Source organism: Myxocyprinus asiaticus, chromosome 25 (genome assembly GCF_019703515.2).
Source record: "Myxocyprinus asiaticus isolate MX2 ecotype Aquarium Trade chromosome 25, UBuf_Myxa_2, whole genome shotgun sequence".
Lineage (NCBI taxonomy): Eukaryota > Metazoa > Chordata > Actinopteri > Cypriniformes > Catostomidae > Myxocyprinus > Myxocyprinus asiaticus.
Genome location: NC_059368.1, coordinates 27,969,813 through 27,985,395, shown reverse-complemented (window position 1 = coordinate 27,985,395; position 15,583 = coordinate 27,969,813). Strand labels below are relative to the sequence as shown.

The following is a 15,583-nucleotide window of genomic DNA, read 5'->3' as shown; positions in this document are numbered from 1 at the left end:
CACGACAGAGAATGTGAAAGAAGACAAACGAGAGGAAAAGGGTGTATAAATGGGGGAGGGTCTGGTGGCTGACAGCGTTAAGAGGCCAGTGCTTTCCCCGCTCCAGCTGCAGTCAGCAGTGGGCCTGCACTGCGGTCAGTGTTGCCCATCTGGCTCTAGTTAGCCACTGAGGTCCAGAGGAGGTCATGGGGTCCGTGAGGCAGGGGGAAGGCAGGCGAGAAGGGGCGTGAAGAAATTCCTGCTGTCATCTAGGGAGATCTGGAACTGTTGCGCTAAACTAAGGAGCTGGATTCCCTGCCTCTCCATTGCGTCGTCTCTCTCTGGAGCGTGACTGATGAACTTCAAAAATGTGCGGCATTCTAAGGCCTAGTGCTGTGTTTGACTGTGTGCTCCGTCAGCCCCAGGGGCCTTAACATGTTGATGCTGAGTAATAAATACCTGATGGGAGCCAGACAAACCCAGTTTGGAATACCAGGATGACACATACATCTTCCAGATGAAAGCCCACAACAATCAATCTCCATTTGGTCCAAAAACAGATCCAAAAATCATAACATTGCAAGTGGAGGCGCGACCCTGACCCTTTTTAATCATGTTCCTAACAAGCATGTCACGGGTGCGCACCAAAAACAGAGCACCTGCATTTCCACTAAGGACTGCACTGACCAAGCAGTCGATTAGTTATGCCACTAGTTTATGCGTTGGATCTGTGTTGACTAATTGTGGATCAAATGGACAGGGCTTTCTTTTCTTATGTCCCAATATTGTGGAACTCGCTATCAAGTGATATTAGAGTGGCATCAACTCTTAAGTTTTTTTAAATGCAATCTCTGATTTTTATTTTTTTCCTCGAAAAACGTATACTTGATTGGTATAATTATGTATTATTATTATTATTATTACTTTTAATATAATGTTAATATTGTGCACATTTTATATTTTTTCAGTTACACAGCTTTCTAGAATACTCTATTCTGATTGGTCAATCACACCATCCAGCAATCTGATACATCTGAATAATGACCGCACATCCAGGGATTATCCTAAGTAATATCAGACCACCCAACCGGGTATTGCAAGTCATCTTTCCTACTTCTCGTATCACTTTGTGATCTTTACAAGAAAGCTAATAAAATCATTTAAACAATACTTCATGCACATTTATTTTGGTCTTGCAACAAGTGGGATAATGAGCAGTCTAACAGCTGTTTTCGCAACATAAACACCTTTCAGAAACAAACCTGAGGTGGCATTCAGCTGTTTCTGGAGACTCAGTGGTCTCTTTCTACTCGCATATTAACATAATTTCAACTCAAATCAATATTTCATTTCCATTTAGTTAGAAGCCATGTAATAAGTGCTGTAATAAATGTGTAATAAGATTAATAAGGTGTTATACAATGTTTCCTCTGTCTATAATGTTAACTCTTTCCAATCTTGTGTATTTATTGTAATATACATTACAACTATTTACATTTTGTACCTTGTTCATATTGATTAAGTTCTATCTTATCTATCTATCTTATCTATCTATCTATCAGGGACGTTAATGAATAACCATCAGTTATTTGATCAGTTATACATCGTTAATAATTTGATTAAGCTTATGGATTGTCAATTAATCAGTTTCAGCCCAAATGTTTCTCTATATATGAACATTACGTTTACTGCATAAACCATAATAATGCAATTAAAGTGCACCATGACAACAAGCACTGTTGACGCGCCAGTCTCCCTGTACCATCCACACCGACAATCACAACAGTTCCCGCCAGGAGAGCATGCAGGTACACTCACCTTAAATCTCACCGTCACCAGTGTAAAAGCATGTTATTAACTGTATCCACACTGCGTTATTATCTGACTTTATTTAAAAAAAATAATAATAATAATTGCATTTCTTAAGTGTATTAATTATATTTAAACAGTAGGCTACATGCACATACATCTGTGGCTGTTTCGTGCTGTCAAGTTTCCCTCTAGAGTAAGGAATTTTTCTCAGATGTTTATGTTTTCAAGTTTGCATTAGAACAGTTAGATCCATCCATCCACCCTTTCTGGATGACTAGTCAACTAGTAAAAATGGGTATTCGTGCAAGCACTAATTTACACAACTCCTCCCCCCGTGGCTCACCTCCTTGCGGGCTTTCTCGGTTTTGCGGATGTCCTGGCGCATGGCATCGATCTTCTGCATCACCACCTCCATCTCCTCCTCCTTGTCTCGCAGCTGCCGTGACAGACGCTGCTTCTGCGAGCGCAGCTCGGCCATGCGCTCGTTCACCTCAGAGAACTCCTGCATGGCCAGCTTCCTTTGCTGATGGGCGTCCTTCAGCTCCTTGGTCTGAGACTTCAGGCGATTCAGAGACTCCACTAGTTGCTGGAAAAGAAAAAGACAGAGAGATGTACATCAGGTCAGAGAAGCTGATGATAGTATGACGGAGGGAATGAGGGTGGATAAAAATGAGAGAAGATCAAAAAACGATACCACAGAAACAGCTGTACGGGCGAGAGTGCGAGAGATACAGTGGAAGGAGAGAAGTGCAGCCAGACCCAAAGAGGAGAGAGAGAAAAGAGGCTAAGTGAGAAATAGAAATTGTCAAGAGAATTGGGAGTTGGGTGTGCGCAAAAAAAAAAGGGACACACACTTGAAAGGACAATATCAGCCTGCTTCTGCTGTCGTGCAGCACATTTGAAATGAATACAACAGAGGAAAAGTATTTTGCACTAATGGCAGTTCCCCTGTTCAATCGGCTCTCATACAACAGCTTTGGAGAGCTTTAGTGGGTACGAGCCAATCAAGACTATGGGTCAACAGTCAAGTGGAATGGCCCGAGAAATCAAATTAGCTAAAAATGTGAGGCACTTCGAGAATTCTGACCTGCCTTTTGTGAGGGGTGATGAAATTAATCTTGATGAAGGGGCCTAGTGTTTATATCCTTCCTGATTGAATAAGGCTGAGGGACAAATAAGGTTCATAGAGAGACAGGAAGACCGTGGCATTAGGTGAGCACAGGAATAATAGGTTCTCTGGCGAAGACACATTTTTTTTGTCTTCAGCTTGGTAGAAGACAGCATGTTGTTTGCAGTGTTTTCTACACCGCAATTTAGGAGAAAAAGAATCATAATTTAGCTGAGTTGTGTTGTCCTCGCTGTCCAACTCAGGAACTAATCACTAATGGGGCTTTTCCACTGCACGGTACGGCTCGGCTCGACTCGACTCTGCTCGCTTTTTGGGGGTTTTCCTCTGTGGATAGTACCTGGTACTTTTTTTAGTACCACCTCAGTCGAGGTTCCAAGCGAGCCAAGCCGATACTAAATGTGACGTCAAAACCCTGCAGATCACTGATTGTTCAGAGAGAATCGTCACTACCAGCGTCACAGGATTTGCAACACGGGACATCAACCCGCTAGTTTTAAAGTTAGCAACAGCGATAGCAGTATCATTTGTTCACGCGACTTTCGAATTGTAAAAAGAAATGGCTGTGCGCAAAACCACGCCGTGGTCAATAAACGAGGTGCAGATGTTCCTCTTGCTAGCGACGAACGAAACGATACGAAACAAAAAAGTCTTTCAGGAAGTGTCTCAGCTGTTGGTCGCACACGGCTACCACCGGACCTACCAACAGTGTAGGGAAAAGTTAAAACTGACTACAGAACCATCAAGGACCACAACAGCTGGAGTGGTTCAAACAGAAGAAAGTGGAAGTGGTTCGACCAAATGGACGCTATCTATGGCAATAGACCGGCGAGCAATGGGAGGGAGAGTGCCCTGGACTCGGCCATGGCGTTGTTGGAGTCCACGATGGAGGATGGTACATTTTGTTACGTTAACTCTATATTCTGCTTGAAAGCTTCACTTTATTTAGTTGACCAGCTACTGGAAAGCTTGCTTCTAAAACAACCAGGCCAATTTAACTGTTACACTTGTGTAAAATCACCATGCAACAACTGCTTTATGCAGCACAATGAGCTAGTAGCTAACAGCTAGCAGTCGTGTTATTGTTTATGGTCAATAATGTTTGTGTCGCATTTAAGATGATGTCACGGCAGTAGAGGCGGCGCAACTATGACGATCAGCCTATAATCCCACCCACGTTGAGGCGGCACTAAACTGCAGTGGAAAAGCAAGCTCAGAAAAGTAAAGCAAGTAGAGTCGAGTCGAACCATACGTGCAGTGGAAAAGTGCCATTAGTCATGAATCGTTCTGAAAACTCACTTTCTCACTGAATTACCTCAAATGAGTCCCTCGTTCACTGAACCGCAGAGCCAAGAACCGTTACAGTGCAACATGATCACACGGGAAGTGCATGTTGTTTCCGAGAGTTATGGTGCCCTAGGATCAGACATACTGTGCCGACTTACTGACAATTGCCATCTCGTTTCAGACATTTTTGCATCGAGCATCTTAACCTTGCCCTGTGGCGCGACCAGAAGCATGTCGCTTCAGCAGTGTTGGAGACCCGGGTTCAGATCCCACGTATAATCTGTGACAAGTGCGATTCGGAGGTTGCATTTTTCTCTCTAACATTACATTTTACTGATGGTTAGGTTTAGACTTTATAAAATATGCATTCATCTTCCCTGTATTATAGCCTGTACAGCTGCAAACAACTCGCTTTTGGCGCCCCTCTGTGGATATTACACCTGGAAAAAATGAAGCTCACACGTACCAGTATGTCCAAAAACAGTTAACGCTTTGGCCACTGGGGGCAGTGTTTCACATTTAATTAAGCACAGACCGATTTCAGCTAAAGAGAAGTCAACCTGCTATTTCTGATTTCACTCTGAGATCAGTCTGTTCAGTGTTATCTGTTCTTTTTAAAGTTAGAAATTCAAGGTAAACGAAACTTAAAATCAGTTTACTGAATGGTTCATATGACTACATGTAGTCAAAGGTACATATCCACATAAGAGTTTAAGAATTTCATCATAATAAATGGTATTTTCATTTAAATAATATTATGTTAGATTTAGTTTTTTTTTTTACTGTTATTGTTCAACAAGGCCTAATTTTGGGTAGGGGGTGGTGCCTCTGCTGCAATAACAAAATCATGTATGAAACACTGGATTATTTGTATCACACACTGTAAATGATGCCAATGTGAACTTGTTCTTGTATAAAGGTAATCATTTGCCCCCAGCATCTCTGTACAGAAACGAAATAAAAAAATCAAAGGTATACAGGGCTAAATTTGTGGGCATCTAACTTTGAATTTGAGGTGTTAAGTATGCATTTCTGCAGGTGATTAAACTCTACTAATTCATACCTTATGGATTTCCTCTTTCTCCTGCTTGAGGGCTTTAACTTGCTTGTCCAGGGCTTTAAGTTTGGTGGAGGAACTTTCAAAGTCCTGTCGAAGAGTCACAGCTTCTTCAAGCTGGTGCTCCAGCCTATCAGAGTCTGAGGAGGAACAAGTCACTCAGAGTTAGCTTGGATACTGAACTAAAAGCAGACAAAAAAGCATAGCCACATGGAGCAAAACACTCTGATAAGTGAAAATGCTGATGACTCAAAATTGTTCTAAGAATGTGTGTTTATTGCTGTTAATAAATAACGCAGGCCTGTCAGTCAACAGGACAGGCAGCATGCAGTGGCTTTGACATGACTCATAACATAGACTTTATCATATAATTTCCAGGTGTATCCTTTGACAATGATTTTGAGGCCTCTCACCTGCCAGTTTCTTTTTGAGGCGATCGATTTCCTCGTTGAGTTTTTTTATCTCTTTGTCACGACCGAGTGTGCCGGCCCCACGCCCAGAGCCATGGAGGGACTGAACAGCCTGAGTGGATTCTAGGAAATCACATGTAGAATAAACAAACATTACATACTCGGAAGACAGTCATAAACAAGTCACTAATGATAGAGATAACAAATGTAAATACTTTTACTTACTACCACTTTATTATAAATAAAAGCTGGAAGCTATCTGTTTTCTACACATCTCTAAATGTCTTCTTGAAGGTTACATGTTCTCAGCAGCTAATCATTCATATTGTGGTGAGCAACAATTATTTTTATCCTTGTTGCCAGTGAACCTGTATTCAATTTTAGGTTAACTTATTTATTAGTTTGCATCATAATAGCTCTTTGTTTGGCTTACCTGCTACCAAGTGACAGACGGAATATTCGCCAAAATCCCAGTGTTCAACAGTACTTTTTTTTAAACAACAAAAGATATGGGAAGTGTTTTCTCCTCCATTTTGCACATTACCTATTTATTTGGTCTCCTAACTTGATATCCTAACTATGCACAATTACATGGTTATTTGCATTTTAATATTAGCATTTAACATTGTTTTTTTCCCTGCTGTCCGCAACCAGAACAAAACTTGCAAACGATTTTTTGGGTCGCAACACAACAGTTGAGAACTACTTTACTAAAGGGTTTACCAAATTAAGCAAAACTCCTCATACTGATGTTGTAAGAAGTAGTTTGTAATAGTGTTTTTAATGCAACAATATAATGTTCCCCATGCGATGTCTGGTGGAATTTAATTACCCTGCAGCCTGCGGTTGAGCTCCTTTTTCTCCTGCTCAAGGCAGCGGATCCTCTTCTCAAAGGCCTCCACCTGTAGACCTCCATCCTGTAGATCCTCCCCAGCGCCTCCATCTGTCAGTGCCACCCCTCTCACACTGCCACGGTCGGAAAAGCAGCTCTCTGTGGTGTAGGTGAAGCCCACAAAGGGCAGGTGCTGCCCGGTGAAACCCGTGTGAGAGACTGGTGGAGCGATGTCCTGTAGGGTGGAGAGAAAATGAAAAATGAGAGAGGTCAAAGGTCAACTATTTGACTAGATTTGAGGCCGATAGTATAGCTTTTGCAATCCTTCTGGCTAGACGACTCATACTTATTAACTGGAAGTCAGCAGCTCCTCCTAGCTTTTGTAATTATGTTTTAGATCTTTCACATGCACTTAAAATGGAAAAGATTAAATTCTCAAGGCAGAAGCCTGAACTCTTCTTTAAAGCTTGGAGCCCATTCCTTGGAGCCCATTTATTTTAAGAAAACAACTATGTACTAGGGCTATTTTTTATTTTTATTTTTATTTGTTTTGTCATTTTATGTCACTTTTTTTTTTTTTTTTTTTTTGCTTAGTTTAGCTACTGTGTGTAACTGTGTTTACTTTGTGTTATATGTTTCCAACATTTATTTCACTTTTTTTTATCTGACTGTCCTGTGATAAAATGAAAAAAAATAAATAAATTACAAGTTGGGGGAAGAAAAAAACAAATGCTGCTTCACTCTGAAATGTCACATTATGAAAGTAAAATGGGTTGCAAATGCAGTTTTAAGTTGACTTAAAGCGGTCATGACATGCCTTTTTTTTTTTTTTATGTTCCTTGAGGTTCACATAATATTAGTGCAGTTTTTGTATCAAAAAACAATAATGCATTCGTAAAACATGATCATTTTCCACCCTCGATATTGCCCCTCTGTCAGAAACACTTGGTTTTGCTGCTGCTTCTCCTTTAAGACTTGACAGTAAACGCCCACTGTTATGATTGGCTCTCTGCTCTTGACTGACCTGCTCTCTCTCCTTGCCATCTCATTGCTCACTGCTACTGGGCGGTGCTACGTAAGTGATAAGGTAAAGTAGGCTTTGATGTGTTGTTGTGGCGGTGGTCAGATGCAAATGCAAAAAGCAGAGAACGAGTCATTTTGGCAGCTTGGTTTCAATAAATGCTCTTTTTGCAGTGACGAGGATGCTTTGAGTTCTGAAACTTACAGTGTGTTTTTATAGTACAATGACCACTTACACGTTAAAAGATCAAGGAAAATTGTATTCCTCATGTCATGACCCCTTTAAACAACATTCAACAATAAAAGCATTTAGAGTGACACTGACCGGGTTTTTCAGTACGTCATCATCCACATCAAAGTTGGAGGTATCTGAAGGAGAGCTGACATCAGGGATATACGGAGCCTCTGTGTTGCGAATGTTCTCCCAGTCAATGCCGGAAAAGAAGGGGTGCTTCTTGAACTCCTCGATGCCGTGTTGACCTAGCCTACGCTCTCTACTGCAGATCAGCCTCTGGATCAAATCTTTAGCCTCCTCGGACACATCTGTGATGTGGAAAGGAAACTGGAAACGCTCCTAAACAGTGAAAAATCACTCCGGTCACCTGCATATAAGCGACACTGTTTAACAAGTCAGAGCATGTGTGCTACCTACCAGGTCATGATTTTTTTCCATTTGATTTACCTTAGTTATGGGATGGTATTTTATCAATTTAAAAGAGTCAGTGTGTTAGGTTAAGTCTGATATGGACAGGAATACAACTGTGAGTGTTTTCACAAGCAATGTGTACAAAAGTTTTACCCCAAGTTAACAGATACTGGATCTGAAACCATCTGAATACATTTTGTTCTATACTGTCTTTCCCTGTAACACTTCTTGGCCAGCTTTCATGCTCAGTGAAGCATGCTACATTGTGGCAACTCAATTCAAGTTGCATTTTGCATTTGCGTCTTAAATCCACTGAGCAAATATGGAGACAATAAAACTGGATGATTTATTAATTCCAAAGATGCAAATGTTTGACTATACACAGTCTTCATTTAGACCAGGGGTTTACAAACTGCAGTCCGGGGACCCCCAGGGGGCCGCTAGGGGTCCATAAAAAATGTAGAAAAAAAAAAGTCAACATTATTTGAAATTATTACAACTTAATTCTGAAACCATGGGATTAATCACAATTATTTTATTCTATTGACAGCAACAGTTTTAAACCATAAGAAATCAAAACAAATCTGCATATGTATTATATTTTAAAATTATTTTATTGTGAAAAGTGCTTTACAAATGAATTTAAATTGAATTGAAAATGTTTCTCTTCTGGTTTAAATATCTTACATTACTACAACAGAAAAATACACAATGTCAAATTTACAAAAAGTATATATTTTCCATAAAAATGTGAAAAATGTATTTTGCTTTTGTACAATGGCACTATAAAAGCCAGCTATTTAAATTTTGCAAACAACATTTCTTTATAATATCATGTTTACTATTTTTCACACACAGGGGGTTCCTCGCAAAGGGATTAGCATATTTGGGGGTCCTTGGGATCAGAAAGTATGAAAACCTCTGATTTAGACAATATGCAAATGAGGGAGGCGGGGATATGCTCGGAAACAAATAAAACTGCTTTCCCACTTACAGAAAAACACAATGTGATGAGACAGATGTCTGCACAGGTTGCACCTTTCTAAGTAGCTGACACATAAAATGTCCATGGATTTATTTATTTTTATTTTTTAAATCAACAACAAGATTTTAGGTAAAAAAGTATTTGAATGTATAAGGGAAAATGTTCTGTAACTGGTCTCATTTCAAGTTTTTCAAAAATTTTAATCACCTTTTTGCCTTTACTAGTTTTGTCAGACACTGTGAATTTTTATAAGTACAAATATTCCATTTAATAAGGCAATAAAAAGTTGCATGCAATATTTAGAAAAATGTTGTTTAAAAAAAGCTTTAGATGGAGTACCGCATGTCACACTGCAGGACATGTCAACTTTCCAAAAGTGTTTCATTCAACTACCCTTATACAGTGTGTTCAAGTAACAGTGGATCAGGGCTGGGGCGAATACACAAAACTGGACAAAAACAAAAAGTTGAAGCTCACCTCGTGGTTCATGATTTTTCCGTAGGTCTCCACCAAGGACTCAGCATAGAAGGGTGTTTCACCATACAGCATCTCATACATACAGACACCTAGAGACCACCAGTCACACTCTGGCCCATATTTCCCCATGCCATCCTCCATGGCCTGCAGGATCTCTGGAGAGATGTAGTCTGGAGTGCCCACAGCCACTGAGGACTGGACCTGCACATGAAGATGGCAGAAAGAGACATCACAGATTAGGTTGGATAGGCCTCCATTTGCAATTAAATAAGACTAAAGCAGGGGAAAACCATAAAAGAGAACATTCAGTGCATTCATAAGGTATTCAGACCCCTTCATTTTTTCCAATTTATTTTGTGTTGTAGCCTTATGTTAAATGCTTTAAATTATTTTTTTTTTTCACATCAATCTACACTCCATACACCATAATGACAAAGCAAAAACCAGATTTTTGATAACTTTTGATAACTTTTTGGAGTGTAGATTGATGTGAAAAAAATAATAATTTAAAGCATTTTAGCACAAGGCTGCAACATAAAATGTGAAAAAAATGAAGAGGTCTGAATACTTTATGGATGCACTGTATATCCTTTAAATGAACAGCAATAGCTATATTAACCAAGACAGCACACTAACTAAAAAGAACTTTCTAGGTATGTAATATTCACCCTACCAAGTCTTGCTCATGAAACGTGCTCAGTAACCATACAAAGCACTCAAAAACATTCACAAAATCTTGACCTCAGGTTATTTTTCTATAATGATTGATTGCGGAGAAGACATAAAGAGGGCGTAAAGAAGATAACACTGAAAGACACTAAGAGAAGGAGAAGATGGATAAAAAAAAGCCCACAAGCAAAACAGATTTAAACTTGCTTGTTGTTAACTGTCACGAATGTACTGAGCAATATTTAAGTCAAAAGCTATCAAAACCATGACTCATTTTAACTGTACATAGTATTTTTACCATACCATTTCTTTACAGTGCTACACACCAATTGACACTTATGTGTATCTGAAATGGTCCTGCAAATATTAAAGTTCTATTTTCAGTGGATTGATCCAGAATTGTTAGCGAAGGAATCGCAATGCATTTGTGAATATTCTTTTTCCTCCCCCTATTTTGAAACTGATTACATTTGATATTTGGAGTGTCTATTTGCACCCCGTTGTAAATAGCATCTGCCACACAGTGCAGCTATTTGCTCCCCAATGGTGGAACCACAGAAATCTACACAATAGGTGTCACTGCAGTGGCGTGGTGTAAAGACAGTGTATGAATGTGTTGTGTTGCCCTGGTGACTGCGGTTCGAATCTGCATTTGGCACTCTTTTTTTCCCATCCGATTTCCTGTTTCCACTCTTAATATTTCCTTTAATACTACTTAAAATAATAGATAAAAATTAATATAAATGTTGATTTCGTCGCAGTGATTTTGTCACAGTGAATGTCGGGGAGTGCAGAGAAGAGTTTGATCCGGACGTGGGGTCTGTCGATCGCACTCGTTCGCAAGGCATCAATTGTGTGTACATTGCATAACTGTATTAATAATATTGTAGTAACCATGTTTTTTTTTGGCAGAAACCATAGTTTTAATGCAATTAACCTTGGTGTTAGTAAAGTAATATGGTGGTATAGTAACCATGGTTAAATTAGTGGTTACTTTAAATTTACAAAAAATTCCATGGTAAAACTGTAGTAAAACCAAGGTTATTTTTTCTAAGGTAAGGTTAAGGTTAGGTTTAGGGGTAGAGGTTAATGTAGTGTGTCTGTGGGACTCTAAATAAACACACTGCAGTGATGCTCATACTGTATGTTAGTATTTAAATATGGGTCCAAATAGTATCTGACACTATTTGCACCATGGTGTAATTAGTATCTACCATTATTTGCACCAGGGTATGGGTGCAAATAATATATGCCACTATTTGCACTGGGCTGTAAATAGCATATACCATTAATTGCACCAGTGTGCAAACAGCATCTGACTTTTTTTAAAAGCCTCTTAAAGGAATATTCCGGGTTCAATACAAGTTAAGCTCAATCGACAGCATTTTTGGCACAATTTTGATTACCACAAAAATTCATTTAGACTTTTTGGCCCTTTCTTGAAAAAAAGGAAAAAAACTGGGTTACAGTGAAGCACTTACAATGGAAGTGAATGGGAGCTAATTTTTGAACACTAAAATACTCACCTTTTCAAAAGTATAGCCGCTAGATATAAACAATATATGTGTAAACATGATTTTAGTGTGATAAAATCACTTACTAACTTTTCTGTGCTAAGTTATAGCCAATTTTACAACTTTGTTGCCATGACAATGTAATGTCAACAAACCCTAAAATGATTGTGAAAATTACAATTTAAACAACTTTACAGCTCAAATAATCATGAGTTTTAACAGAAGAATTAATGTAAGTGCTTTTATAAAATTATAAGCTTCAAATTTCTGCCTTCAAACCCTCCAAACATTTGCCCCATTCACTTCCATTGTAAGTGCCTCACTGTAACCTCGATTTTGCTTTTTTTAAAGAAAAGGAGGGACAAGTCAAAATACATTTTTGTGGTAATCAACATTATGCCACAAAAGCTGTCGATTGAGCTTAACTTGTATTGAACCCGGAATATTCCTTTAACATGTTATATTAGAAATACCGGAAGATATTTTAGAATAGATTTTTTTACCCTGCCAACATTTTTACAGGCCCCAATTTTAGCAAGATAATATAAAAAGTCTCCAATAATATATTTATTTTTAACTATCCTTATTGTTGAGCACTGCCTTAGAATTGTGGTGGCAGCTTTGCACAGCAAGCACCACTTCAAATTTCTTTTTGAAAAGGTAAAAATCCAGTTTTATATACACAAAGGGAAAGATGTGCACAAACTTCAAAACACAACAAGCTATTTAGACAGATAAAACTAAAGATGGAAACTGAAATCAATCCAATCAACCACTACAACTACAATCACCTCTACTCAACTACTTTTAACATCCACATTTAAAAAGGGTTATGTTCGGTTGCTGTCGAACACAAAACACATGCAGTTAAAAAACTAAGCTCTCTTCAGCCCTTATGCATGCTGCTGGTACAGGAAGCACATAAACAGCTGTAGATAAAAGCAATTTTGGCCTTGGTCTTATTATCAGTGCACTATGGTGACTCATCAGTCTGAGAGCCAGAGGGGTGGGCAGCCCTCCCTTTTAGGGCAGTAGGGCCAAAACCAGCTCTATCAATGTCAGGAGTACAGAGAGGAGAGGGCAGGAGCAGGGCTTTCACCAAACAGATGTAGACCACCCTGTAAGGATGACAAACGGGCTCTGGTTTTAGAGCGACACAGAGTAGTACAAAGTTGTGACTTTGCGTCACATACTCACTGTGCCATCTTGCATCATCTTCAGACAGGAGCCGAAGTCAGCGAGACGGATGTGGCCGTTCATGTCCAGTAGAACATTGTCGGGTTTTATGTCCCTGTGGAAAGGGAAACAACTTTCAGCATGCAACAGCTCAAGAAGTGCCTTTAAAGAAATAGTAAAGGAAACCCATATGGTGTTATTTTTTCTGTGAAACAAAAAAGTAGACAATTTTGAAGAATTGTAATGCAACTCTTGCCATACAATGACAGTTCACAGTAACTAGATGCAGTCAAGATTAAAAAAGGACCAAAACAAAAAAAAAAAAAAACCCACAAGACTCCAGTCTTCTGAAGCCATGCAATAGCTTTGTATGAGGAATAAACTGAAATTAATAGTTGTTATTCAGTGATCATCATCAGCCGTAGCTCGTGTCTAGCCAATGTATACATCCAGATTCAAAAATGGCACATCAATGCCATTGTTGGCAAAATGGGGTTGGTTATTGTGCTATTTAAGCTAATTCTGGGCGTGAACATGGGCTAGATGGAGCTTCAGGGGATGGCATGTTTATCAGTGAATAATGACTTCAATTACAGTCTGATCTTCGCACATATCTATTGTCTTGGAATATAGCACTTGAGTCATGTGGACTAATTTTCTGGTCATTATCTGGTGCTTTTTGGAGCTTTACAGCCATGGTCACTACTATGAAATATCATCATACTGTATGTCAAAAGCATCAATACACAATTTGAGTGCCGACTCTGATATTCGATTATTTAGAACAACATCTGCCAATCCCGAAAGTTTGGTGATTCTGCTTTTTAATGCTACCTTGTTTCAAATCACTTATCATTAAACAATTTGATTTACTCTGTCTCTACATGTTTTCCATGTTTCAGAGTAATCAAAGAGAGTAATCAAATTAGTTGTGTTAAACGTTTTAGCGGTAGTTCCATCTCATGAAATTCTAGCAGTGCAAAGTTGAAAAATTGTAACACTGTTGTCAATCTTATCCAAATCCACACAAAAGACATTTTTTATCACACACAGCACAAGTTGGAGGCTAACTGTCCAACACATTTTTTTCCAAATAATCGGCCCTGATTATCGGCTCTTTAAGCAATTGCTGTATGTTCGATAGTACTGATAATTAGAGATCAACCGAAATATTGCCGAGGCCGATACATTTTCCCGTTTGGCTGATTTGTTTCTTGAGGGCGCCGAGAATCGGCTGCTTGCATGTGAAGCGACTGAGACATGTAAAAGTCCTGTCATGGTTCGTTTTGTCATTGTGTTACTACAATAATAGACAACACAGTGCAACACAGTCTCATTTAAACAGTCCGCATATCAGAGCCGCGGCAGACACGTTTGAGCTCATTATGTTAAAGTGCTCGCCTGTTTCATTCTCCCTCTCTCTCTTCAATAATTCCCTGTAACTTTTAACTGTCTTGTCTAATGATAAAAAGGCAAATACCAATAAAACTAATATCATATACCGTCATATACCAAATAAATATCTTGTTTAAACAGATGTAATAAACCAACCTCACACAACTTGAGCAGATCCAGCATCCTGTGGAGTGCTCATTTATTTACCTCTAAAGCACGTATTCTATCAGCCTCTTCTCAGCAGTTCCCTGTCACTTTTAACTTTCTTTTCTAATGATAAAAAGGCAAATATCAATAAAACTTCTATTATATTCCATCTGCATATATGCAGATATCTTGTTTAAAAAGATTTAATTCACTAACCTCACGAAAATCCAGCATTTTCTTCCCATCGAGTGCTCATCTAATATCTTCTAGTGGTCGACCAATATATCGCAGAGGCCGATAAATCGGCCGATATTCTGACATTTTAATTATCTGCATCTGCCGATAAATTTTCCCGTTTGGCCAATTTTTTTCTTGAGAGCGCTGAAAATCATGTACTTGCATGTGAAGCGACTGAGACAATAAATGACCAGTCGTGGTTCGTTTTGTTGTTACGTGCCATTGTGTTACTACAATAATAGACTGGTGTGCAACACAGTGTCATTTAAACGGCCCGAATATCAGAGCTGCGGTAGACGCATTTGAGCTCATAATGATGAAGTGCTTGCCTGTTTCATTCTCTTTCTTTCAAAGTTCCTCTCATTCACAAATCATGACAGTCTGACCTGTGACAATCCAAGCAGGCGATCCAGGCCATTTAAACTGTCAGGAGATTGCTGCTGCTCGTGCTGGATCCGCGTGAGTGCAACTTCAAGGCTGCATTCGAAAACTGTAAAACGCTGCCTCCAGAGGCTGTACACGGAGGTAGGATGAAAATAAGGTGTTTTGCAAACTATTCGGAGACCATTCAAAACAGCTGTTAGTTAAGCCATTACTGATTAGGCAGCAAGGTAGCATGTCGGCTGCCTATGTTTCCGGATGCAGCCCAAGGTAAAAGCGCCTCACATGTGCTATAAGTAAATGTCTTATTCACTATGCACTGTATGTACAATTGGTTTGATTCTGTATTTTTTTTTGTTTTTTTTTTTGGAAATGGGATTGCTAAAGAGCATATTCCATCAGCCAGAATCAAAAACAAAAAAGTTCCTCTTAT

The 15,583-nt window shown here is 39.1% G+C and overlaps 1 protein-coding gene across 7 annotated transcripts in view; it reads right to left on the bottom strand.

The window, feature by feature from the left end:
* LOC127416530 (serine/threonine-protein kinase MRCK beta-like) overlaps positions 1 to 15,583 on the bottom strand; it is a 118,055-nt gene that overhangs the window by 41,607 nt on the left and 60,865 nt on the right. For all 7 annotated transcript variants that reach the window (XM_051655964.1, XM_051655965.1, XM_051655966.1 and 4 more), the window contains exons 6-12: positions 13,012 to 13,105; positions 9,632 to 9,832; positions 7,849 to 8,097; positions 6,504 to 6,738; positions 5,675 to 5,794; positions 5,268 to 5,401; positions 2,135 to 2,377 (exon numbers count right to left, since the gene is read on the bottom strand). In XM_051655964.1, coding sequence (XP_051511924.1) covers positions 2,135 to 2,377; positions 5,268 to 5,401; positions 5,675 to 5,794; positions 6,504 to 6,738; positions 7,849 to 8,097; positions 9,632 to 9,832; positions 13,012 to 13,105 — 1,276 coding nt within the window. The remainder of the gene's footprint in view (positions 1 to 2,134; positions 2,378 to 5,267; positions 5,402 to 5,674; positions 5,795 to 6,503; positions 6,739 to 7,848; positions 8,098 to 9,631; positions 9,833 to 13,011; positions 13,106 to 15,583) is intronic.